This window comes from Salvelinus alpinus, chromosome 10 (genome assembly GCF_045679555.1).
Source record: "Salvelinus alpinus chromosome 10, SLU_Salpinus.1, whole genome shotgun sequence".
NCBI lineage: Eukaryota > Metazoa > Chordata > Actinopteri > Salmoniformes > Salmonidae > Salvelinus > Salvelinus alpinus.
The window spans coordinates 13,798,435-13,824,399 of NC_092095.1; the positions used below are offsets into that span (position 1 = coordinate 13,798,435).

Here is a 25,965-nt window from a genome sequence, read left to right on the forward strand (position 1 = left end):
CAGGGCTGGTTGTAACAGGGCTGGTTGTAGCAGGGCTGGTTGTAGCAGGGCTGGTTGTAACAGGGCTGGTTGTAACAGGGCTGGCTGTAGCAGGGCTGGTTGAAACAGGGCTGGTTGTAACAGGGCTGGCTGAAACAGGGCTGGTTGAAACAGGGCTGGTTGAAACAGGGCTGGCTGTAACAGGGCTGGCTGTAACAGGGCTGGTTGTAACAGGGCTGGTTGTAACAGGGCTGGTTGTAACAGGGCTGGTTGTAACAGGGCTGGTTGTAACAGGGCTGGTTGTAACAGGGCTGGCTGTAACAGGGCTGGCTGTAGCAGGGTTGGTTGTAGCAGGGCTGGTTGTAACAGGGCTGGCTGTAGTAGGGCTGGTTGTAGCAGGGCTGGTTGTAGATGGGGGTGTAGAGGTTGGGGGTGTAGATGGGGGTGTAGAGGTTGGGGGTGTAGATGGGGGTGTAGAGGTTGGGGGTGTAGAGGTTGGTGGTGTAGATGATGTGGGTGTAGATGATGGGGGTGTAGAGGTTGGTGGTGTAGATGGGGGTGTAGAGGATGGGGGTGTAGAGGTTGGGGGTGTAGAGGTTGGGGGTGTAGATGGGGGTATAGAGGTTGGGGATATAGAGGTTGGGGGTGTAGAGGATGGGGGTGTAGAGGATGGGGGTGTAGAGGATAGGGGTGTAGAGGTTGGGGGTGTAGAGGTTGGGGGTGTAGAGGTTGGGGGTGTAGATGGGGGTGTTGAGGTTGGGGGTGTAGAGGTTGGGGGTGTAGATGGGGGTGTAGAGGTTGGGGGTGTAGAGGTTGGGGGTGTAGAGGTTGGGGGTGTAGAGGTTGGGGATATAGAGGTTGGGGATATAGAGGTTGGGGATATAGAGGTTGGGGGTGTAGATGGGGGTGTAGAGGATGGGGGTGTAGAGGATGGGGGTGTAGATGGGGGTATAGAGGTTGGGGATAGAGGTTGGGGGTGTAGATGGGGGTGTTGAGGTTGGGGGTGTAGAGGTTGGGGGTGTAGATGGGGGTGTAGAGGTTGGGGGTGTAGAGGTTGGGGATATAGAGGTTGGGGATATAGAGGTTGGGGATATAGAGGTTGGGGGTGTAGATGGGGGTGTAGAGGATGGGGGTGTAGAGGATGGGGGTATAGAGGTTGGGGATAGAGGTTGGGGGTAGAGGTTGGGGGTGTAGATGGGGGTGTTGAGGTTGGGGGTGTAGAGGTTGGGGGTGTAGATGGGGGTGTAGAGGTTGGGGGTGTAGAGGTTGGGGGTGTAGAGGTTGGGGGTGTAGAGGTTGGGGGTGTAGAGGTTGGGGATATAGAGGTTGGGGATATAGAGGTTGGGGATATAGAGGTTGGGGGTGTAGAGGATGGGGGTGTAGAGGATGGGGGTGTAGATGGGGGTATAGAGGTTGGGGATAGAGGTTGGGGGTGTAGATGGGGGTGTAGATGAAGAGAGAAAGGTGTTTTATTAGTGCTCCCAGGCTCCCCCTAAAAGCATCGGATAAAATGTAATTATCCTGTTCGAATTTTTCAAAGTATTTTTGGGATATTTCTCACCTATTTAACAGCGACTCACCTTTTTACATAATGAATGCCTGTTCACACAAGCACAGTGAAACTAATTTGGATGGTGAGTTCTTTCTCCTGCTGCGTTTTTGTGTGTGGTTATGGATCTGTTCAATTCCAGTGAATTCATGGATTTTTTCCCCCTGTGAGTCTCAGTCCATTTCTAATACATTATTCAAAACCTGTTATAAAACATTGCTTTTACAAGTTTTTTTGATGCAAATTGTATGAGAATGAGATGGAGAATGTTCCAGACCCTCCAGTCCAACCCCAGATTCACTGTGACAACCTGATGGGTGAACAAAATAGACTTGTATCTTATTTGGTCAAGGTCTGTGTTACGCACACCTCTGAGAAGAGGGAACGCAACTCCCTGCTGCAACTCAACTCTCTGTGAAGAGCAAGAGGTATGAAGTGTAGGTGGGAGAAAGGACGACAAAGGCAGATTTTACCGTTACTAGGATTTATTTCCTTACGGTAATATGGGGAAAAGGGGCTGGACGGAACCAAAGCAAAGAAAGTAAATATCAAAACTTCCCCCTTTCCTATCTAACCTGCCTACCCACTACTTACCTATCTTAGCACCACCTGGTGCCCTAACCAAAATACAGGGGGTGGTCCGCCCAGGTCTTACCTAGTGTGCCTAGACAATGAATATACTACGGGTATATGTATGCCCGCGGGCCTCTTGCCTAAGCACTCCCTAAGTGCCTTCCCCTTCCCCCCTGGGAACAAATGAAACAGAATAATTATTAACAATTTCACAAACACTCACAAACACAGGACATAGCAAAGCTGCTACCAACAACAACTAATATAGTACATACCAACACTTTCTGATACACAACCAACACTATCCAAAACATTCAATCTCCCTCTAATCTCTAATTTCTCTAATTTCTCTAATTTCTCTCCTATCTCTCTAATCTCTCTAATCTCTCTCCTAAATATTCAATCTCCCTCTAATCTCTCTCCTGATCTCCTTTCCTGAACAGAACACTGGCTTTTATATTCCTCAGGTGGCAAAGGTAATTAGTGTCAGCTGCTTCTTGACGAGGGGGCGGGGTCAGCTCTCTAATCATCCATTAGCCATTGAGTCGACCAATCAGCTGGTTGGGGAGGCTTCCAGGAAGCCATCTCCTGAAACACACACACTCAAATACAACACAGAAACTGGGGAACGTAACAGTCTGTCAGTCACTCAACTCCAAGGCTTTACTCAGCATGAATAAGTAACATACTGGGAGAATGGCCGTCATATCACCTTCCCCCTTCTAAACGACACTGAGATGAATACAGTGGTGTAATTCCCTCTCTCTCTGTTACCGCACGGCAAGCGGTACCGGAGCGCCAAGTCTAGGACCAAAAGATTCCTTAACAGCTTCCACCCCCAAGCCATAAGACTGCTGAACAATTAATAAAATGGCCACCGGACTATTTACATTGGCACCCGGGGGGGGTGTTTGTACACTGCTGCTACCCGCTGTTTATTATCTATGCATAGTCACTTCACCCCTACCTACATGTACAAATTACCTCAACTAACCTGTACCCGCACACTGACTCGGTACCGGTACCGCCTGTATATACAGTAGTCTCGTTATTGTTATTTTATTATTGTGTTACTCTTTATAAAATGTTTTCCTTTAGTGTATTTAGTAAATATTTTCTTAACTCTATTTTGTGAACTGCATTGTTGGATAAGGGCTTGTAAGTAAGCATTTCACGGTAAGGTCTACACCTGTTGTATTCGGCGCATGTAAAAAATACAATTTGATTTGATCACCTTTCACCCTATCACTTCCTCTCATCTCTGCTCTCCTCTCACTTTAAATGATCTGGCTTGTCATTGTATGTAGGTGCTGGACTGCCAAGCCACTTGGATCATTAGACATACACAGGCTGTATGGTATATCATCAACTTCACCCTGGAAAACATGTATTTATGGCTAAGCCTCAGAGAAAGATGGAGATAGTAAGGGAAAGGAGAAATTAATGAAGAGGCTGGCAACGCAGAAAGCATGCAAAAATGTGTCCTTGATGTGTGGAGGTGTTAACTATGGAAACAAACAGCCAGAGAAGAAGGCAGGCATACAGGACTCTCCCTATCTCTAGATACATGACTCTATCTCTAGATACAGGATTATATCTCTAGATACAGGACTCTATCTCTATCTCTAGATACAGGACTCTCCCTATCTCTAGATACAGGACTCTCTCTATCTCTAGATACTGGACTCTCTCTATCTCTAGATACAGGATTATATCTCTAGACACAGGACTCTATCTCTAGATACAGGACTCTCCCTATCTCTAGATACAGGACTCTCTCTATCTCTAGATACTGGACTCTCTCTATCTCTAGATACAGGACTCTATCTCTAGATACAGGACTCTATCTCTATCTCTAGATACAGGACTCTCCCTATCTCTAGATACAGGACTCTCTCTATCTCTAGATACTGGACTCTCTCTATCTCTAGATACAGGATTATATCTCTAGACACAGGACTCTATCTCTAGATACAGGACTCTCTCTATCTCTAGATACAGGACTCTCTCTATCTCTAGATACTGGACTCTCTCTATCTCTAGATACGGGATTATATCTCTAGACACAGGACTCTATCTCTATCTCTAGATACAGGACTCTATCTCTATCTCTAGATACAGGACTCTCTCTATCTCTAGATACAGGACTCTATCTATCTCTAGACACAGGACTCTCTCTATCTCTAGATACAGGGCTCTCTCTATCTCTAGATACAGGGCTCTCTCTATCTCTAGATACAGGGCTCTCTCTATCTCTAGATACAAGACTCTATCTCTAGATACAGGACTCTATCTCTAGATACAGGACTGTATCTCTAGACACAGGACTCTATCTCTATCTCTAGATACAGGATTATATCTCTAGACACAGGGCTCTCTCTATCTCTAGATACATGACTCTCTCTATCTCTAGATACTGGACTCTATCTCTAGATACAGGACTCTCTCTATCTCTAGATAGAGGCCTCTCTCTATCTCTAGATACAGGACTCTCTCTATCTCTAGATACATGACTCTCTCTATCTCTAGATACTGGACTCTATCTCTAGATACAGGACTCTCTCTATCTCTAGATAGAGGCCTCTCTCTATCTCTAGATACAGGACTCTCTCTATCTCTAGATACACGACTCTCTCTATCTCTAGATACTGGACTCTATCTCTAGATACAGGACTCTCTCTATCTCTAGATAGAGGCCTCTCAATTCAATTTTCAATTCAATTCAAGGGGCTTTATTGGCATGTGAAACATGTGTTAACATTGCCAAAGCAAGTGAGGTAGATATTATACAAAAGTGAAATAAACAATACAAATTAACAGTAAACATTACACATACAGAAGTTTCAAAACAATAAAGACATTACAAATGTTATATTATATATATACAGTGTTGTAACAATGTACAAATGGTTAAAGCACACAAGTTAAAATAAATAAGCATAAATATGGGTTGTATTTACAATGGTGTTTGTTCTTCACTGGTTGCCCTTTTCTTGTGGCAACAGGTCACAAATCTTGCTGCTGTGATGGCACACTGTGGAATTTCTCCCAGTAGATATGGGAGTTTATCAAAATTGGATTTGTTTTCAAATTCTTTGTGGATCTGTGTAATCTGAGGGAAATATGTCTCTCTAATATGGTCATACATTGGGCAGGAGGTTAGGAAGTGCAGCTCAGTTTCCACCTCATTTTGTGGGCAGTGTGCACATAGCCTGTCTTCTCTTGAGAGCCATGTCTGCCTACGGCGGCCTTTCTCAATAGCAAGGCTATGCTCACTGAGTCTGTACATAGTCAAAGCTTTCCTTAATTTTGGGTCAGTCACAGTGGTCAGGTATTCTGCCACTGTGTACTCTCTGTTTAGGGCCAAATAGCATTCTAGTTTGCTCTGTTTTTTTGTTAATTCTTTCCAATGTGTCAAGTAATTATCTTTTTGTTTTCTCATGATTTGGTTGGGTCTAATTGTGCTGTTGTCCTGGGGCTCTGTGGGGTGTGTTTGTGTTTGTGAACAGAGCCCTAGGACCAGCTTGCTTAGGGGACTCTTCTCCAGGTTCATCTCTCTGTAGGTGATGGCTTTGTTATGGAAGGTTTGGGAATCGCTTCCTTTTAGGTGGTTGTAGAATTTAACGGCTCTTTTCTGGATTTTGATAATTAGTGGGTATCGGACTAATTCTGCTCTGCATGCATTATTTGGTGTTTTACGTTATACACGGAGGATATTTTTGCAGAATTCTGCATGCAGAGTCTCAATTTGGTGTTTGTCCCATTTTGTGAAATCTTGGTTGGTGAGCGGACCCCAGACCTCACAACCATAAAGGGCAATGGGCTCTATGACTGATTCAAGTATTTTTAGCCAGATCCTAATTGGTATGTTGAAATTTATGTTCCTTTTGATGGCATAGAAGGCCCTTTTTGCCTTGTCTCTCAGATCGTTCACAGCTTTGTGGAAGTTACCTGTGGTGCTGATGTTTAGGCCGAGGTATGTATAGTTTTTTGTGTGCTCTAGGGCAACGGTGTCTAGATGGAATTTGTGGTCCTGGTGACTGGACCTTTTTTGGAACACCATTATTTTGGTCTTACTGAGATTTACTGTCAGGGCCCAGGTCTGACAGAATCTGTGCAGAAGATCTAGGTGCTGCTGTAGGCCCTCCTTGGTTGGTGACAGAAGCACCAGATCATCAGCAAACAGTAGACATTTGACTTCGGATTCTAGTAGGGTGAGACCGGGTGCTGCAGACTGTTCTAGTGCCCGCGCCAATTCGTTGATATATATGTTGAAGAGGGTGGGGCTTAAGCTGCATCCCTGTCTCACCCCACGACCCTGTGTGAAGAAATGTGTGTGTTTTTTGCCAATTTTAACCGCACACTTGTTGTTTGTGTACATGGATTTTATAATGTCGTATGTTTTACTCCCAACACCACTTTCCATCAATTTGTATAGCAGACCCTCATGCCAAATTGAGTCGAAGGCTTTTTTGAAATCAACAAAGCATGAGAAGACTTTGCCTTTGTTTTGGTTTGTTTGGTTGTCAATTAGGGTGTGTAGGGTGAATACATGGTCTGTTGTACGGTAATTTGGTAAAAAGCCAATTTGACATTTGCTCAGTACATTGTTTTCATTGAGGAAATGTACGAGTCTGCTGTTAATGATAATGCAGAGGATTTTCCCAAGGTTACTGTTGACGCATATTCCACGGTAGTTATTGGGGTCAAATTTGTCTCCACTTTTGTGGATTGGGGTGATCAGTCCTTGGTTCCAAATATTGGGGAAGATGCCAGAGCTAAGGACGATGTTAAAGAGTTTTAGTATAGCCAATTGGAATTTGTTGTCTGTATATTTGATCATTTCATTAAGGATACCATCAACACCACAGGCCTTTTTGGGTTGGAGGGTTTTTATTTTGTCCTGTAACTCATTCAAGGTAATTGGAGAATCCAGTGGGTTCTGGTAGTCTTTAATAGTTGATTCTAGGATTTGTATTTGATCATGTATATGTTTTTGCTCTTTATTCTTTGTTATAGAGCCAAAAAGATTGGAGAAGTGGTTTACCCATACATCTCCATTTTGGATAGATAATTCTTCGTGTTGTTGTTTGTTTAGTGTTTTCCAATTTTCCCAGAATTGGTTAGAGTCTATGGAGTCTTCAATTACATTGAGCTGATTTCTGACGTGCTGTTCCTTCTTTTTCCGTAGTGTATTTCTGTATTGTTTTAGTGATTCACCATAGTGAAGGCGTAGACTCAGGTTTTCCGGGTCTCTATGTTTTTGGTTGGACAGGTTTCTCAATTTATTTCTTAGATTTTTGCATTCTTTATCAAACCATTTGTCATTGTTGTTCATTTTCTTCAGTTTTCTATTTGCAATTTTTAGATTTTTAGGGAAGCTAAGAGGTCAAATATACTGTTAAGATTTTCTACTGCCAAGTTTACACCTTCACTATTGCAGTGGAACATTTTACCCAGGAAGTTGTCTAAAAGGAATTGAATTTGCTGTTGCCTAATTGTTTTTTGTTAGGTTTCCAAACTGCATTCCTTCCATCTATAGCATTTCTTAATGTTACTCAGTTCCTTTGGCTTTGATGCCTCATGATTGAGTATTGCTCTGTTCAAGTAGACTGTGATTTTGCTGTGGTCTGATAGGGGTGTCAGTGGGCTGACCGTGAACGCTCTGAGAGACTCTGGGTTGAGGTCAGTGATAAAGTAGTCTACAGTGCTACTGCCAAGAGATGAGCTATAGGTGAACCTACCATAGGAGTCCCCTCGAAGCCTACCATTGACTATGTACATACCCAGCGTGCGACAGAGCTGCAGGAGTTGTGACCCGTTTTTGTTGGTTATGTTGTCATAGTTGTGCCTAGGGGGGCATATGGGGGAGGGAATGCTGTCACCTGCAGGCAGGTGTTTGTCCCTCTCTCTATCTCTAGATACAGGACTCTCTCTATCTCTAGATACAGGACTCTATCTCTAGATACAGGACTCTCTCTATCTCTAGATAGAGGCCTCTCTCTATCTCTAGATACAGGGCTCTCTCTATCTCTAGATACAGGACTCTATCTCTAGATACAGGACTCTCTCTATCTCTAGATACAGGACTCTATCTCTAGATACAGGACTCTCTCTCTAGATACAGGACTCTAACGTCACTCAGAGTTGTGTATCAAATTGTCTCTCATTATCAAACCCTCACACCTTCACATGTCCCTCCTCCCTCTTCCCCCACCCACCGCCCCCTCGTTCCCACCTCCTTCTCTTCCTCCATCCATCTTCCATTACCCACTTCCCTTCCTCTTCTTCTTTCTTCTCCCTCCTGCCACACCTCTGTTACAAATCACATCTAATGATCATTTCTGCATGTCCTGTTTGCCACTTGCCATGTTAAGCACGTGGGTCTAATGGGATTGTTTCATAGTTCATATGTGATACCAGCCACCCGGCAGCAGAAATTCAGCTTTTACAGGTTGTATGTATCTGATCACTACTGTAGTAGGGTTGGAAGGTTAGACAGGTTGTATGTATCTGATCACTACTGTAGTAGGGTTGGAAGGTTAGACAGGTTGTATGTATCTGATCACTACTGTAGTTGGGTTGGAAGGTTAGACAGGTTGTATGTATCTGATCACTACTGTAGGGGGTTGGAAGGTTAGACAGGTAGTATGTATCTGATCACTACTGTAGTAGGGTTGGAAGGTTAGACAGGTTGTATGTATCTGATCACTACTGTAGTAGGGTTGGAAGGTTAGACAGGTTGTATGTATCTGATCACTACTGTAGTAGGGTTGGAAGGTTAGACAGGTTGTTTATATCTGATCACTACTGTAGTAGGGTTGGAAGGTTAGACAGGTTGTATGTATCTGATCACTACTGTAGCAGGGATTGAAGGTTAGACAGGTTGTATGTATCTGATCACTACTGTAGTAGGGTTGGAAGGTTAGACAGGTTGTATGTATCTGATCACTACTGTAGTAGGGTTGGAAGGGTTAGACAGGTTGTATGTATCTGATCACTACTGTAGTAGGGTTGGAAGGGTTAGACAGGTTGTATGTATCTGATCACTACTGTAGTAGGGTTGGAAGGTTAGACAGGTTGTATGTATCTGATCACTACTGTAGTAGGGTTGGAAGGTTAGACAGGTTGTATGTATCTGATCACTAATGTAGTAGGGTTGGAAGGGTTAGACAGGTTGTATGTATCTGATCACTACTGTAGTAGGGTTGGAAGGTTAGACAGGTTGTATGTATCTGATCACTACTGTAGTTGGGTTGGAAGGTTAGACAGGTAGTATGTATCTGATCACTACTGTAGTAGGGTTGGAAGGTTAGACAGGTTGTATGTATCTGATCACTACTGTAGTAGGGTTGGAAGGTTAGACAGGTTGTATGTATCTGATCACTACTGTAGTAGGGTTGGAAGGTGTGATATTTCTCCTGTGGGTTTCTCTGATCACCATAATGTTACTGTTGATATTCACCTGTCCACAAAGGTCATCCCCTTCTTGGTATTTTAATGTTAAGTTGTTACATGACACATAGTTTGTGAAAAGTTTTTGTTGTTTTGGGAAAAATAGAAGGTTATTAAATTGAATTTTGAGTCGAGACAATGGTGGGAGGTTGGAAAGGCCCAAATACGTCTGCTTTGTCATCAGTAAACTGCTCTGTCTAGTATTGAAGTTAAAGAGACTAGTCATGAACTTACAGGACAAGAGACATGAACTGAGGTCTCGTTTTGCTACCCTCAAGGATGCTAGGCCAGTCAACACTGCAATGCAAACAGATGGTCTGCCTTCGTCTCCCTGATGGGAAGGTGACCACGGATGACGGTGAGATGCGCCACCATGCCGTGGATTTCTACTCTGCTCTCTATAAGGTGGAGGATTGTGATCCTCTGTGTGCTGAACATTTGTTACATTGACATCCTCATGGGCCCTGAGCAGAGAGCTGCTTTGGACTCTGACATTACTCTGCAGGAGCTGCCCACTGCAGTGTAGCAGCTCTCATCAGGCAGAGCCCCTGGCATCGATGGTTTACCATCTGAGTTCTATAGGCACTTTTGGGGGTCTATTGGGGGTTATTTTTATGAAGTGGTGTGTGAATCTTTTCATGATGGTTCTCCTCCTGTATCCTGTCAACGTGCTGTGCTTTCGTTGTTGCCAAAAAAAAAGGGGGATTTGGCTCTTTTAAAAAACTGCCGACCTGTTGCGTTGCTGTGTGCAGAATATACAATTATATCTAAGTGTCTCTCAAACAGGTTTGGGCTGTCGGTCCACAAGGACCAGTCTTACTGTGTACCTGACCACTCTATTGTTGATAACTTGTTTCTAATAAGAGATGTTTTAGACATTAGTAAACTGTCTGATGTGAATTGTGGTTTGCTCACTTTCTTTATTTTGGCCATGTTCCATTTCCAGTACTACCAGCTCTTGTTCAAAACTATGAAAGCCTTTTGGTTTGGGGATGAGTTTTACTTGGATGAGCTTACTGTATGCTGGGGCCTTGTATATGGTGAAGGTTTGGGGGTGGTTTGAGCTGCCCCATCCCCGTCAATAGGGGTATTAGGCAGGGATGCCCAATTTCAGGACAGTTATATTGTCTGGCAATTGAACCAATGCTTTGTTTTTTGAGAGCGAGGCTTACTGGTTTCTCTGAAGGGTCCCACGATAGCACTGTCTGAGTATGCAGATAACGTGACAGTTTTTATTACAGGGGGTGAGGATGATAAGGTTCTCTCAAATGCTCTAAAGGTGTATGAGGGGGCCTCCTCAGCTAGAGTTAGTTGGGAAAAGAGTGAATCGCTGTGGGCAAGTCAGCTTCAGACGGGGTCCTTTCCACGGTTACCAGGGGAGCTTCAGACAGGGTCCTTTCCACGGTTACCAGGGGAGCTTCAGACGGGGTCCTTTCCACGGTTACCAGGGGAGCTTCAGACGGGGTCCTTTCCACGGTTACCAGGGGAGCTTCAGACAGGGTCCTTTCCACGGTTACCAGGGGAGCTTCAGACGGGGTCCGCTCCACGGTTACCAGGGGAGCTTCAGACAGGGTCCTTTCCACGGTTACCAGGGGAGCTTCAGACGGGGTCCTTTCCACGGTTACCAGGGGAGCTTCAGACGGGGTCCGCTCCACGGTTACCAGGGGAGCTTCAGACAGGGTCCTTTCCACGGTTACCAGGGGAGCTTCAGACGGGGTCCGCTCCACGGTTACCAGGGGAGCTTCAGTGGGGCAGAGATGGGATGAAGACTTTGGGGGGGTTTTCTAGGCTCCGATGTCTTTCAGAAAAAGAACTGGGAGGGTGTAGTGGGGAAGGTGTGTGCCAGATTGTCAAGGTAGAAATGGGTGCTACCCCAGCTGTCTTACAGGGGAAGGGTGCTGGGAGCCCATAATCTAGCCGCCTCTACCCTGTGGCACAGACTAATGATTGGCTTGATACAAGACGTTCAGAGGACCCTTGTCAGTTTCTTCTGGTCTGGACAACATTGGATTAAAGATGGAGCCCTGTACCTGCCACTGCACGAGGGTGGGCAAGGTCTGGTGGACATTTCTTCTAGGATCTTAGCTTTCCGGCTTCAAGCAGCCCAGAGACTGTTGTACAGTGACGGTTCTAGCTGGGTCGATGCAGCCTATACATTGATGAGGAGAGGGGGGCAGTGATCTGTCTGGCTTGACTCCGTTCTATGGGTCTGTTATGCAAGCATGGAGAGTTTTTGTCAAGTCCCGTAAGGCCGGCACGCCACCAGGGATGTGGCTTTTGAAGAGCCTCTTTTTTACAACACTGCCATCCAGTCCCGTGCTATTGGTTCAGCCAGTCTACGTTCATGCCTGTTAGCTGTGGGGTGTACTAAGCTGGGTCATCTGATGCGGAGCAGGAGCCGATTTTTTGGAGGAGCTGGGAGAAAGAGCAGGGATCCGATCATCTCGCCTACTGAGGAAGGTCGTAGCTGAGGTCTGAGATTCCTTGCCAGCACTTCATCGGCAGTATGTGACTGACACTTCCAACTCTGATCGGTGGACAGAGGGTCTGGATTATGTGTTCCCTGCGCTGAATGTTAGTGCGGGGGCATTCGAGGAGAACGTGGGGATGCTGCTTTCCTTCCATACCCCGGAGCTGGGGGAGTTCAAGGCGGTGGGAAAGAAGGACATGTACATAAGATGTGTAAAAGAGTCCGGTGCTTCTTCCCTGGGAGGGGTCAAATCAACAAGGTGGGCGGGTGTGTTTGGTCCAGCTGCCTCCCCAAAAGGCTGTTGGCGTTCTTTATACAAACTGCCTGTTGATGAGAGGTCAGCTGACCTCCAATGGAGGATAATACATGGAGCTATAGCCACCAATATGCATCTGGTACACCTGGATCCTACTGTTGGGGAAGGGTGTCCATTCTGTGCTGAGTCTGAAACTCTAGCACATCTGTTCTTACAGTGTCCCAGGTTGGTTGGGATGATTGACCTGATCACTACTTGGTTCTCAGCTCTGGGAGAGGTTTTCTCTTCCCAACTGTTTATATTTAGGCTAAAGTCCAGGTTTAGTCGAAGGGGTGTAGTTCTCTTACTGAACTTTGTGTCAGGGGCAGCTCTATTCGTAATTTGGAAGACACGGAGAACAGTCTTCGGGGACAGGGGTCTGTGGATGTGGTGGGAATGCTGGAGGGAATGTTGGCAGCGACACTGAGGGTTGAGTTTGCCTGTTACCAACTGGTTAATAACATTGATCTGTTTATGAGCATATGGGGTATTCATTAGTTGTTGTGTTTGTGTTCTTAATTGATGTTTAACCATGTTTTTGTTTGTTTGAGTGTTTGTGTTGTGTGTTCCCAGACACAATAAAGTTGTTTATTTTAACTCTCTCTCTCTCTGTTTTTCTCTCTCTCTCTCTCTCTCTCTCTCTCTCTCTCTCTCTCTCTCTCTCTCTCTCTCTCTCTCTCTCTCTCTCTCTCTCGCTCTCTCTCTCTCTCTCTCTCTCTCTCTCTCTCTCTCTCTCTCTCTCTCTCTCTCTCTCTCTCTCTCTCTCTCTCTCTCTCTCTCTCTCTCTCTCTCTCTCTCTCTCTCTCTCTGTCTCTGTCTCTGTCTCTCTCTCTCCCTCTCTCTCTCTCTCTCTCTCTCTCGCTCTCTCTCTCTCTCTCTCTCTCTCTCTCTCTCTCTCTCTCTCTCTCTCTCTCTCTCTCTCTCTCTCTCTCTCTCTCTCTCTCTCTCTCTCTCTCTCTCTCTCTCTCTCTCTCTGTCTCTGTCTCTGTCTCTCTCTCTCCCTCTCTCTCTCTCTCTCTCTCTCTCTCTCTCTCTCTCTCTCTCTCTCTCTCTCTCTCTCTGTCTCTGTCTCTGTTTTTCTCTCGCTGTTTCTCTCTCTCTCTCTCTCTCGCTCTCTCTGTTTCTCTCTCTCTCTCTCTCACTGTTTCTCTCTCTCTCTCTCTCTCTCTCTCTCTCTCTCTCTCTCTCTCTCTCTCTCTCTCTCTCTCTCTCTCTCTCTCTCTCTCACTGTTTCTCTCTCTCTGTCACTGTTTCTCTCTCTCACTGTTTCTCTCTCTCTCCAGGAGTACCAGTCGTGTAACACCCAGCCCTGTCCTGACCTGAAGAAGACCACCCCCTGGACCCCCTGGGCGCCGGTCAACATCTCGGACAACGGCGGTCACTACGAGCAGCGCTTCCGGTACACCTGTAAGGCTCGTGTCCCTGAACCTGCTCTGCTGGAGGTGGGCCGGCAGAGAATAGAGATGAGGTACTGCTCCAGGGACGGTTCCACTGGATGCTCTACTGACAGTGAGTGGAACAGTTCATCGTTAACCGAATGAATAAATAAACCTCAATTGTCTTCTGTCGGGTGGCGATGGTTCTCTCAGATGACACTAGTTATTCAACTGAATCTACACACTCATTCACTTCTCTCGCACTCTCCACTCAATTCAATTCAATTTAAGGGCTTTATTGGCACGGTAACATATGTTAACATTGCCAAAACAAGTGAAATAGATGAGAAACAACAGGGAAACAAACAATAACAAAAATAACAGTAAACATTACACTCACAAAAGTTCCAAAAGAATAAAGACATTTCAAATGTCATAATATGTATATATACAGCGTTGTAATGATGTGCAAATAGTTACAAAAGGGAAAATAAATAAACATAAATATTTGTTGTATTTACAGTGGTGTTTGTTCTTCACTGGTTGCCCTTTTCTTGTGGCAACAGGTCATAAATCTTGCTGCTGTGATATTTCACCCAATAGATATGGGAGTTTATCAAAATTTGATTTGTTTCCGAATTATTTGTGTGTCTGTGTGGTCTCTCTCTCTCTCTCTCTCTCTCTCTCTCTCTCTCTCTCTCTCTCTCTCTCTCTCTCTCTCTCTCTCTCTCTCTCTCTCTCTCTCTCTCTCTCTCTCTCTCTCTCTCTCTCGCACACGCACACATGCACGCACACACGCACACAGGCACACACGCACACACACACTGTCTTCGTCTCCAAATCAATTCAAATGGCTTTATTGGCATGAGGAATGTGTTTACATTGCCAAAGCAAGTGGAATAGACAATAAACAAAACGGGAAATAAACAAATTAACAGTGATCATTACACTCACAAAAGTTTTTAAGAATATAGACATTTCAAATGTTATATTATTGTCAATGAACAGTGTTGTAACAATGTAGTGTTATCTTAATCGGCGGAAGTATTTTCGGTCCCGGCCTGATTCCTTCATCGGCTCCAAACGTCAAACGTGTTAATGAACTTCCACAATGAAAATACACAGAGCATTATCAATTTGGGGCTGATAATGTTAGCTTCCTCGAATCAACACCATTATGGATCCCACTCCCAACTTTCCCTCTCTCTCTCCTCCTTGACACAAGCACCATTCTGGCTCCAATTTCCCAGTTTCTCCCTTTCATCTCTCACCTCAGCTGATACCATGGTGTCTAACTCTCCTGTCGCGGATTAAAGAGGCTAATTGACATGTTGTTGATGTTGTTTAGGAGGAGGCCAACCATTAGAGGGAGAGCAGAGGGAAGGAGAGAGGGAGGGGGAGAGAGAGAGACAGAGAGAGTGAGAAAGAGAGAGGGGCGGAGGGAGCGAGGGAAAGAGAGAGAGAAGTAAGGAGAGAGAGGGAGGGAGGGAGGGAAGGAGGAGAGACAGAGAGAAGGAAGGCGGGAGAGAGGGAGTGAGGGAGGGAGGGAGGGAGGGAGGGAGGGAGGGAGGGAGGGAGGGAGGGACGGACGGACGGACGGAGGGAGGGAGGGACGGACGGACGGACGGAGGGAGGGAGGGAGGGAGGGAGGGAGGGAGGGAGGGAGGGAGGGAGGGAGGGAGGGAGGGACGGACGGACGGACGGACGTCCGACCGTCCGACCGACCGACCGAGATACAGATGCACGAGTTTGTTTAATGATTTATATTTATTATTGAGCTCATTTCTGCCCCCAAAAGAGTTGGCGCTTCTGGAGTTTGTAAAGTTCAGCGCTTTGCTAATCTGTATCAGGCAGTCACACACCCACCCAAAGTTCATCCCTGGGAAGAAAGTTCAAACTTACCACATGCAAAGTTATTAACTTCTGTCTCCCTCTCTTTACTCTCATTGCTCTCTGAAAGACTGTGGAGGTTTAAAGGAATGATGGCAGACATGGTGGTGGAGCTGGTAAACTCCCAGTCTTGTGAGGAGCGACAGGCATCTGACATCTTTCTGATTAGGATCTTTTGATTCATTTAAGCTGTTGGAGGAAACTACAGATGTAGTATCTTAATCTGATTAGCCTGTTGCAGGAGAACTTTCCTGCAGTGCAGGACATTTTTTACATGTCGTGCATTTGAAGTTTAAAAAGGCTTCTGGAGTTTGTAATTTCCACTTGATTTTCCTTTTACGAAAAACCTATCAACTCTTTTAAAAAGGTGTGTGTGTGTTTACGTGCGCGTCGTGTGTGTGTGTGTTTACGTGTGCGGCATGTGTGAGTGTGTGTGATCATCCCCTGACAGATTCCTTTAGACCCAGAATCAGTAGTTAACCTTTATCACACAGAGAGCCAGTCCTGCAGTAATCAGCTCCATACTGTATTGATGTCTGTGATGGGGCCACAGAGCCAAAGACCCCTCAGTCCCCTTCAATCCTCCAGAGATGATGAGAACCCGGTGGGAATAGAGTGCACTGTCGCCCAACGAAGATTTACAGTTAGCAGCGGGCTACTCGCTATCGATTGGAGTCCACACACACACACCTAAGGCATTTATAAGAAGACGGTGATAAAGCAGGCTGATAGAGTGTGTGTGAGCAGTGGTGCGTGCGTGTGTGTCCGTGTGTGTGCGCACGGGTGAGCGTGCGTGTAAAATACAGAGGCTCCTGTACCGAGACGTGATCACAATAGATAGTGACCAGTGCAGTAACCCTAAGAGACAGATAGCATAGAGACAGTGGTATATACTCCAATGAAACACATGAAATATTATCACACACATAAAACCACACTGCCTCTGTATAGTGGTTGGAAATAAGGAAACTCCAGTAGTCATCAGTAAATAAAGAACTACGACACCCACACCTACAGCACCAGTCAAAAGTAAGGACACACCTACTCATTCAAGGGTTTTCCTTTATTTGTTACTATTTTCTACATTGTAGAATAATAGTGAAGACATCAAAACTATGAAATAACACATATGGAATCATGTGTGCACACACTTGGAATTCTTTCAACCAGCTTGACTTGGAATCTACTCTGCGTCTCACAAAGACACGGCAGTTGGAGCTAAAAATCGCCAATTTGGACTCATCAGACCAAAGGACAGATTTCCACCGGTCTAATGTCCATTGCTCGTGTTTCTTATGCAGTGTTTTATGCAGTGCTAGTGTTTCTTATGCAGTCAATATGCAGTGTTTACCCTTCTTTTTCAAGACCTCTGCAATCCGCCCTGGCATGCTGTTAATTAACTTCTGGGACACATCCTGACTGATGGCAGCCCATTCTTGCATAATCAATGCTTGGAGTTTGTCAGAATTTGTGGGTTTTTCACCTGCCTCTTGAGGATTGACCACAAATTCTCAATGGGATTAAGGTCTGGGGAGTTTCCTGGCCATGGACCCAAAATATCGATGTTTTGTTCCCCGAGCCACTTAGTTATCACTTTTGCCTTATGGCAAGGTGCTCCATCATGCTGGAAAATGCATTCAAATCAAATCAAATCAAATGTATATATATAGCCCTTCTTACATCAGCTGATATCTCAAAGTGCTGTACAGAAACCCAGCCTAAAACCCCAAACAGCAAGCAATGCAGGTGTAGAATCATGGTGGCTAGGAAAAACTCCCTAGAAAGGGCAAAACCTAGGAAGAAACCTAGACAGGAACCAGGCTATGAGGGGTGGCCAGTCCTCTTCTGGCTGTGCCGGGTGGAGATTATAACAGAACATGGCCAAGATGTTCAAATGTTCATAAATGACCAGCATGGTCAAATAATAATAATCACAGTAGTTGTCGAGGGTGCAGCAAGTCAGCACCTCAGGAGTAAATGTCAGTTGGCTTTTCATAGCCGATCATTAAGAGTATCTCTTGCTGTCCCTAGAGAGTTGAAAACAGCAGGTCTTGGACAAGTAGCACGTCCGGTGAACAGGTCAGGGTTCCATAGCCACAGGCAGAACAGTTGAAACTGGAGCAGCAGCACGGCCAGGTGGACTGGGGACAGCAAGGAGTCATCATGCCAGGTAGTCCTGAGGCATGGTCCTAGGGCTCAGGTCCTCCGAGAGAGAGAAAGAATGAAAGAGAGAAAGAGAGACTTAGAGAGAGCATACTTAAATTCACACAGAACACCGGATAAGACAGGAGAAGTACTCCAGATATAACAGACTGACCCTAGCCCCCCGACACATAAACTACGGCAGCATAAATACTGGAGGCTGAGACAGGAGGGGTCAGGAGACACTGTGGCCCCATCCGATGATACCCCCGGACAGGGCCAAACAGGCAGGATATAACCCCACCCACTTTGCCAAAGCACAGCTCCCACACCACTAGAGTGATATCTTCAACCACCAACTTACCATCCTGATACAAGGCCGAGTATAGCCCACAAAGTTCTCTGCCATGGCACAGCCCAAAGGGGGGCGCCAACCCAGACAGGAAGATCTCGTCAGTAACTCAACCCACTCAAGTGACGCACCCCTCCTAGGGACGGCATGGAAGAGCACCAGTAAGCCAGTGACTCAGCCCCTGTAATAGGGTTAGAGGCAAAGAATCCCAGTGGAGAGAGAGAGGGGAACCGTCCAGGCAGAGACAGCAAGGGCGGTTCGTTGCTCCAGAGCTTTTCCGTTCACTTTCACACTCCTGGGCCAGACTACACTCAATCATATGACCCACTGAAGAGATGAGTCTTCAGTAAAGACTTAACGGTTGAGACCGAGTCTGCGTCTCTCACATGGGTAGGCAGACCATTCCATAAAAATGGAGCTCTATAGGAGAAAGCCCTGCCTCCAGCTGTTTGCTTAGAAATTCTAGGGACAATTAGGAGGCCTGCGTCTTGTGACCGTAGCGTACGTGTAGGTATGTACGGCAGGACCAAATCGGAAAGATAGGTAGGAGCAAGCCCATGTAATGCTTTGTAGGTTAGCAGTAAAACCTTGAAATCAGCCCTTGCCTTAACAGGAAGCCAGTGTAGGGAGGCTAGCACTGGAGTAATATGATCAAATTTTTGGGTTCTAGTCAGGACTCTAGCAGCCGTATTTAGCACTAACTGAAGTTTATTTAGTGCTTTATCCGGGTAGCCAGAAAGTAGAGCATTGTCGTAATCTAACCTAGCAAAAGCATGGATACATATTTCTGCATCATTTTTGGACAGAAAGTTTCTGATTTTTACAATGTTACATAGATGGAAAAAAGCTGTCCTTGAAACAGTCTTGATATGTTCGTCAAAAGAGAGATCAGGGTCCAGAGTAACGCCGAGGTCCTTCACAGTTTTATTTGAGACGACTGTACAACCATCAAGATGAACTGTCAGATTCAACAGAAGATCTCTTTGTTTCTTGGGACATAGAACAAGCATCTCTGTTTTGTCCGGGTTTAAAAGTAAAAAGTTTGCAGCCATCCACTTCCTTATGTCTGAAACACAGGCTTCTAGCGAGGGCAATTTTGGGGCTTCACCATGGTTCATTGAAATGTACAGCTGTGTGTCATCTGCATAGCAGTGAAAGTTAACATTTATGTTTTCGAATGACATCCCCAAGAGGTAAAATATATAGTGAAAACAATAGTGGTCCTAAAACGGGACCTTGAGGAACACCGAAATGTATAGTTGATTTGTCAGAGACAAACTGATATCTTTCCAACAGATAAGATCTAATCCAGGCCAGAACTTGTCCGTGTAGACCAATTTGGGTTTCCAATCTCTCCAAAAGAATGTGACGATCGATGGTATCAAAAGCAGCACTAAGGTCTAGGAGCACGAGAACAGATGCAGAGCCTCGGTCTGACGCCATTAAAAGGTAATTTACCACCTTCACAAGTGCAGTCTCAGTGCTATGATGGGGTCTTAAACCAGACTGAAGCATTTCGTATACATTGTTTGTCTTCAGGAAGGCAGTGAGTTGCTGCGCAACAGCTTTTTCTACAATTTTTGAGAGGAATGGAAGATTCGATATAGGCCGATAGTTTTTTATATTTTCTGGGTCAAGGTTTGGCTTTTTCAAGAGAGGCTTTATTTCTGCCACTTTTAGTGAGTTTGGTACACATCCGGTGGATAGAGAGCCGTTTATTATGTTCAACATAGGAGGGCCAAGCACAGGCAGCAGCTCTTTCAGTAGTTTAGTTGGAATAGGGTCCAGTATGCAGCTTGAAGGTTTAGAGGCCATGTTTATGTTCATCATTGTGTCAAGAGATATAGTACTAAAACACTTGAGTGTCTCTCTTGATCCTAGGTCATGGAAGAGTTGTGCAGACTCAGGACAACTGAGCTTTGGAGGAATACGCAGATTTAAAGAGGAGTCAGTAATTTGCTTTCTAATGATCATGATCTTTTCCTCAAAGAAGTTCATGAATTTATTACTGCTGAAGTGAAAGCCATCCTCTCTTGGGGAATGCTGCTTTTTAGTTAGCTTTGCGACTGTATCAAAAATAAATGTTGGATTGTTCTTATTTCCTCAATTCAGATGGAAAAATAGGATGATCGAGCAGCAGTGAGGGCTCTTCGATACTGCACGTTACTGTCTTTCTAAGCTAGTCGGAAGACTTCCAGTTTGGTGTGGCACCATTTCCGTTCCAATTGTCTGGAAGCTTGCTTCAGAGCTCGGGTATTTTCTGTATACCAGGGAGCTACTTTCTTATGACAAATGTTTTTAGTTTTTAGGGGTGCAACTGCATCTAGGGTATTGCCCAAGGTTAAATTGAGTTCCTCAGTTAGGTGGTTAACTGATTTTTGTCCTATGACATCATTGGGTAGGCAGAGGGAGTCTGGAAGGGCATCACGGAATCTTTGGGTTGTCTGAGAATTTATAGCATGACTTTTGATGCTCCTTGGTTGGGGTCTGAGCAGATTATTTGTTGCGATTGCAAACATAATAAAATGGTGGTCCGATAGTCCAGGATTATGAGGAAAAACATTAAGATCTACAACATTTAGTCCATGTGACAAAACTAGGTCCAGAGTATGACTGTGGCAGTGAGTAGGTCCAGAGACATGTTGGACAAAACCCACTGAGTCGATGATGGCTCCGAAAGCCTTTTGGAGTGGGTCTATGGACTTTTCCATGTGAATATTAAAATAACCAAAAATTAGAATATTATCTGCTATGACTACAATGTCCGATAGGAATTCAGGGAACTCAGTGAGGAACACTGTATATGGCCCAGGAGGCCTGTAAACAGTAGCTATAAAAAGTGATTGAGTAGGCTGCATAGATTTCATGACTAGAAGCTCAAAAGACGAAAACTGCATTTTTTTTTGTAAATTGAAATTTGCTATCGTAAATGTTAGCAACACCTCCGCCTTTGCGGGATGCACGGGGGATATGGTCACTAGTGTAACCAGGAGGTGAGGCCTCATTTAACACAGTAAATTCATCAGGCTTAAGCCATGTTTCAGTCAGGCCAATCACATCAAGATTATGATCAGTGATTAGTTCATTGACTATAACTGCCTTTGAAGTGAGGGATCTAATATTAAGTAGCCCTATTTTGAGATGTGAGGTATTGAGATCTCTTTCAATAATGGCAGGAATGGAGGAGGTCTTTATTCTAGTGAGATTGCTAAGGCGAACACCACCATGTTTAGTTTTGCCCGACCTAGGTCGAGGCACAGACACAGTCTCAATGGGGATGGCTGAGCTGACTACACTGACTGTGCTAGTGGCAGACTCCACTAAGCTGGCAGGCTGGCTAACAGCCTGCAGCCTGGCCTGCACCCTATTTCATTGTGGAGCTAGAGGAGTTAGAGCCCTGTCTATGTTGGTAGATAAGATGAGAACACCCCTCCAGCTAGGATGGAGTCCGTCACTCCTCAACAGGGCAGGCTTGGTCCTGTTTGTGGGTGAGTCCCAGAAAGAGGGCCAATTATCTACAAATTCTATCTTTTGGGAGGGGCAGAAAACAGTTTTCAACCATCGATTGAGTTGTGAGACTCTGCTGTAGAGCTCATCATTCCCCCTAACTGGGAGGGGGCTAGAGACAATTACTCGATGCCGACACATCTTTCTAGCTGATTTACAGGCTGAAGCTATGTTGCTCTTGGTGACGTCTGACTGTTTCATCCTAACATCGTTGGTGCCGACGTGGATAACAATATCCCTATACTCGCCAGTTTTAGCCTTAGTCAGCACCATCTTCAGTTTAGCCTTACCGTCGGTAGCCCTGCCCCCTGGTAAACAGTGTATGATTGCTGGATGATTCGTTTTAAGTCTAATACTGCGGGTAATGGAGTCGCCAATGACTAGGGTTTTCAATTTGTCAGAGCTAATGGTGGGAAGCTTCGGCGTCTCAGACCACGTAATGGGAGGAGTAGAGACCAGAGAAGGCTCGGTTTCAGACCCCGACTCGCTGCTTAATGGGGGAAACCAGTTGAAAGTTTCTGTCGGCTGAATGAGCGACACCAGTTGAGCGTTCCTACAGCATTTCCTTCCAGAAGCCATGAGAAAGTTGTCCGGCTGCGGGGACCGTGCGAGGGGATTTGTACTAACGTTACTATCTGTACTTACTGGTGGCACAGACGCTGTTTCATCCTTTCCTACACTAAAATTACCCTTGCCTAACGATTGCGTCTGAAGCTGGGCCTGCAGCACAGCTATCCTCGCCGTAAGGTGATCGTTCTCCTGTATATTATGAGTACAGCGAATGCAATTAGAAGGCATCATGTTAATGTTACAACTTAGCTTCGACTGCTGGAAGTCCTGATGAACCATGTCAAGATAAAGCGTCCGGAGTGGAAAAAGTTGAATGAAAAAAAGTTAAGTGAGGGAAAAACTAAAAATATAAACGGTAATTAAAAAGTAAAACCATAAAGTTGTCAGGTAGCAAAGTAAGGTTGGCAACAAAAACGCACAGCAACACTTAAACAAGTCTGCAAGTTGTGACCGGAAATTACACGCTCAGGAAATGACACTCCTGTTCGTCACCAAACTGTTCCTGGATGGTTGGGAGAAGTTGCTCTCGGAGGATGTGTTGGTACCATTCTGTATTCATGGCTGTGTTCTTAGGCAAAATTGTGAGTGAGACCACTCCCTTGGCTGAGAAGCAACCCCACACATGAATGGTCTCAGGATGCTTTACTGTTGGCATGACACAGGACTGATGGTAGCGCTCACCTTGTCTTCTCCGGACAAGCTTTTTTCCGGATGCCCCAAACAATCGGAAAGGGGGTTCATCAGAGAAAATGACTTTACCTCAGTCCTCAGCAGTCCAATCCCTGTACCTTTTGCAGAATATCAGTCTGTCCCTGATGTTTTTCCTGGAGAGAAGTGGCTTCTTTGCTGCTCTTCTTGACACCACGCCATCCTCCAAAAGTCTTCACCTCACTGTGCGTGCAGATGCACTCACACCTGCCTGCTGCATTCCTGAGCAAGCTCTGTAATGGTGGTGCCCCGATCCCGCAGCTGAATCAACTTTAGGAGACGGTCCTGGCACTTGCTGGACTTTCTTGGGCGCCCTGAAGCCTTCTTCACAACAATTGAACCGCTCTCCTTGAAGTTCTTGATGATCTGATAAATGGTTGATTTAGGTGCAATCTTACTGGCAGCAATATCCTTGCCTGTGAAGCCATTGTTGTGCAAAGCAATGATGCCGGCACATGTTTCCTTGCAGGTAACCATGGTTGACAGAGGAAGAACAATGATTCCAAGCACCACCCTCCTTTTGAAGCTTCCAGTCTGTTGTTCGAACGCAATCAGCATGACAGAGTGATCTCCAGCCTTGTCCTCGTCAACACTCACACCTGTGTTAACGAGAGAATCACTGACATGATGTCAGCTGGTCCTTTTGTGGCAAGGCTGAAATGCAGTCAAAATGTTTTTTGTGGGATTCAGTTCATTTGCATGGCAAAGAGGGACTTCAATTCATCTGATTACTCCTCATAACATTCTGGAGTATATGCAAATTGCCATCACACAAACTGATGCAGCAGACTTTGTGAAAATGTATATTTGTGTCATTCTCAAAACTTTTGGCCACGACTGTACATGTATAAATATATCATGAAAGGACCAGGAGGTTTACCTTCATGTATAAATATATCATTAAAGGACCAGGAGGTTTACCTTCATGTATAAATATATCATAATAGGTCCAGGAGGTTTACCTGACCATGTGACAAGTCCAGGCAAAAACTCAGGTCTCTATTTATACATTATACTGTATACATACAATATGACTGTGAGAGACCATTCCTGCAAACTGTTCCAACCTTCTGGAGTGTAGCTGACCTTTAAAATACAGGTCAGTCTCTGAGAGTCACTGATATGAATTCAGTTTCTTCAGGTCTTTTGATGTGTGTTACTTCCTCCGTCGCTACGGAATGTCAACATGGTTGTCACGCAAGGATCAGGAGGATCAGAGGGATCAGAAATGGCTGACATTTGGCGATTTTTAACTCCTTTTGAAGTCACATGTTTTATCCCAGACGTAACTCACACCTGCTTCATGCCGATACGGAATGCTAAATCCATTTTCTCAGGAAATAATTAAAATGTTAGATTAGGAAGTGTGTTTGAGCGGCTTTGGTGCCGGTTTCGTCTCTCGTCACCTCCGTTGAGGGGATACTATCTATCTAAATTAGATGAGATAGATAAAGCGTATAAGATTAAGCCAAGCAGTGAGAATGGCTTTTATTGGACATACTAAGTCATTTTTAGCGGCAATCAAGGGCTTAATTATGGTTATTTAGTTAATTACTTAAGATGTTAATTGATTAAGAGATCTTTCTCATCGTATCTACTCAGTAATTATTAATGTAATGTGTTCTCCTTTGTAGTTTTTCCTTAAAGTGGAACTGACATCATTTTAGCAACATTAAATCTTATTCAAATCTGTTCATAATACACCCCCAGGGAGAGTGTGACACTTTTTTCTTTCTTTTTTTACATTTTCTGACACGCGAGCACTTAGATATGGTAATTTTCCCGGTTTCATAAATTCTTAGAATGTTTGGGAATTACAGCATTTACATTCTTGACTAACTATAACTTTTTTTGCCAACGTTTACTGGTCATATTCAACGGGTGTTGCACGTTCGTAAATTAATCAGCTATTCTGCGCTCTGGCACACTCAGGCGAGTGTGTCAGAATGTCGTCGCCTGTCCGTGATGTGTTTCAGCTCAGACGCTCTGAGGCGAAGGCCCTCTCTGAGACAGATTAGTCTCCCCTGCTCACAGACATCACAGCGAGCATAGATATATTACTTCTGCCTGTGCTCTGACAAGCACTTCAATTTGCTTACCGCCCCAACAGGTCCACAGACGATGCAATTGCCATCACACTGCACACTGCCCTATTGCATCTGGACAAGAGGAATACCTATGTAAGAATGCTGTTCATTGACTATAGCTCAGCATTCAATACCATAGTAGCCTCCAAGCTCATTAAGCTTGAGGCCCTGGGGCTTAACCCCGCCCTGTGCAATTGGGTCCTGGACTTCCTGATGGGCCGCCCCCAGGTGGTGAAGGTAGGAAACAACATCTCCACTTCACTGATCCTCAACATTGGGGCCCCAGAAGCGTGCGTGCTCAGCCCCCTCCTGTACTCCCTGTTCACCCATGACTGCATGGCCAAGCACACCTCCAACTCAATCATCAAGTTTGCAGACGACACAACAGTAGTAGGCTTGATTACCAACAATGACGAGACAGTGTCAGGAAAACAACCTGTCACTCAAGGTCAACAAAACAAAGGAGATGATCGTGGACTTCAGGAAACAGCAAAGGGAGCACCCCCCTATCCACATTGACGGGACAGCAGTGGGGAAGGGGGAAAGTTTTAAGTTCCTTGGCGTACACATCACGGACAAACTGAAAGGGTCCACCCACACAGACAGTGTAGTGAAGAAGGCGCAACAGCGCCTCTTCAACCTCAGGAGGCTGAAGAATGCTCACAAACTTTTACACATGCACAATTAAGAGCATCCTGTTGGGCTGTATCACCGCCTGGTACGGCAACTTCACCACCCACAACCGCAGAGCTCTCCAGAGGGTGGTGCTGTCTACACAACAAATCACCGGGGGCAAACTACCTGCCCTCCAGGACACCTACACCACCCGATGTCACAGGAAGGCCAAAAAGATAATCAAGGACAACAACCACCCAAGCCACTGCCTGTTCACACCGCTATCATCCAGAAGGTGAGGTCAGTACAGGTGCATCAAACCTGGGACCGAGAGATTGAGAAACAGCTTCTATCTCAAGGCCATCAGACTGTTAAACAGCCATCACTAACACAGAGG

At 45.3% G+C, this 25,965-nt stretch overlaps 1 protein-coding gene across 4 annotated transcripts in view; it reads left to right on the top strand.

Moving 5' to 3' along the window:
• The window catches only part of LOC139531520 (semaphorin-5A-like), a 360,002-nt gene that overhangs the window by 269,877 nt on the left and 64,160 nt on the right, over positions 1-25,965 (top strand). For all 4 annotated transcript variants that reach the window (XR_011666374.1, XR_011666375.1, XM_071328026.1 and 1 more), the window contains exon 16: positions 13,605-13,830. Coding sequence is in view for 2 of the 4 variants with exons in the window: in XM_071328026.1 (XP_071184127.1) it covers positions 13,605-13,830 (226 nt within the window). In the remaining 2 variants the exon portion in view is untranslated. The remainder of the gene's footprint in view (positions 1-13,604; positions 13,831-25,965) is intronic.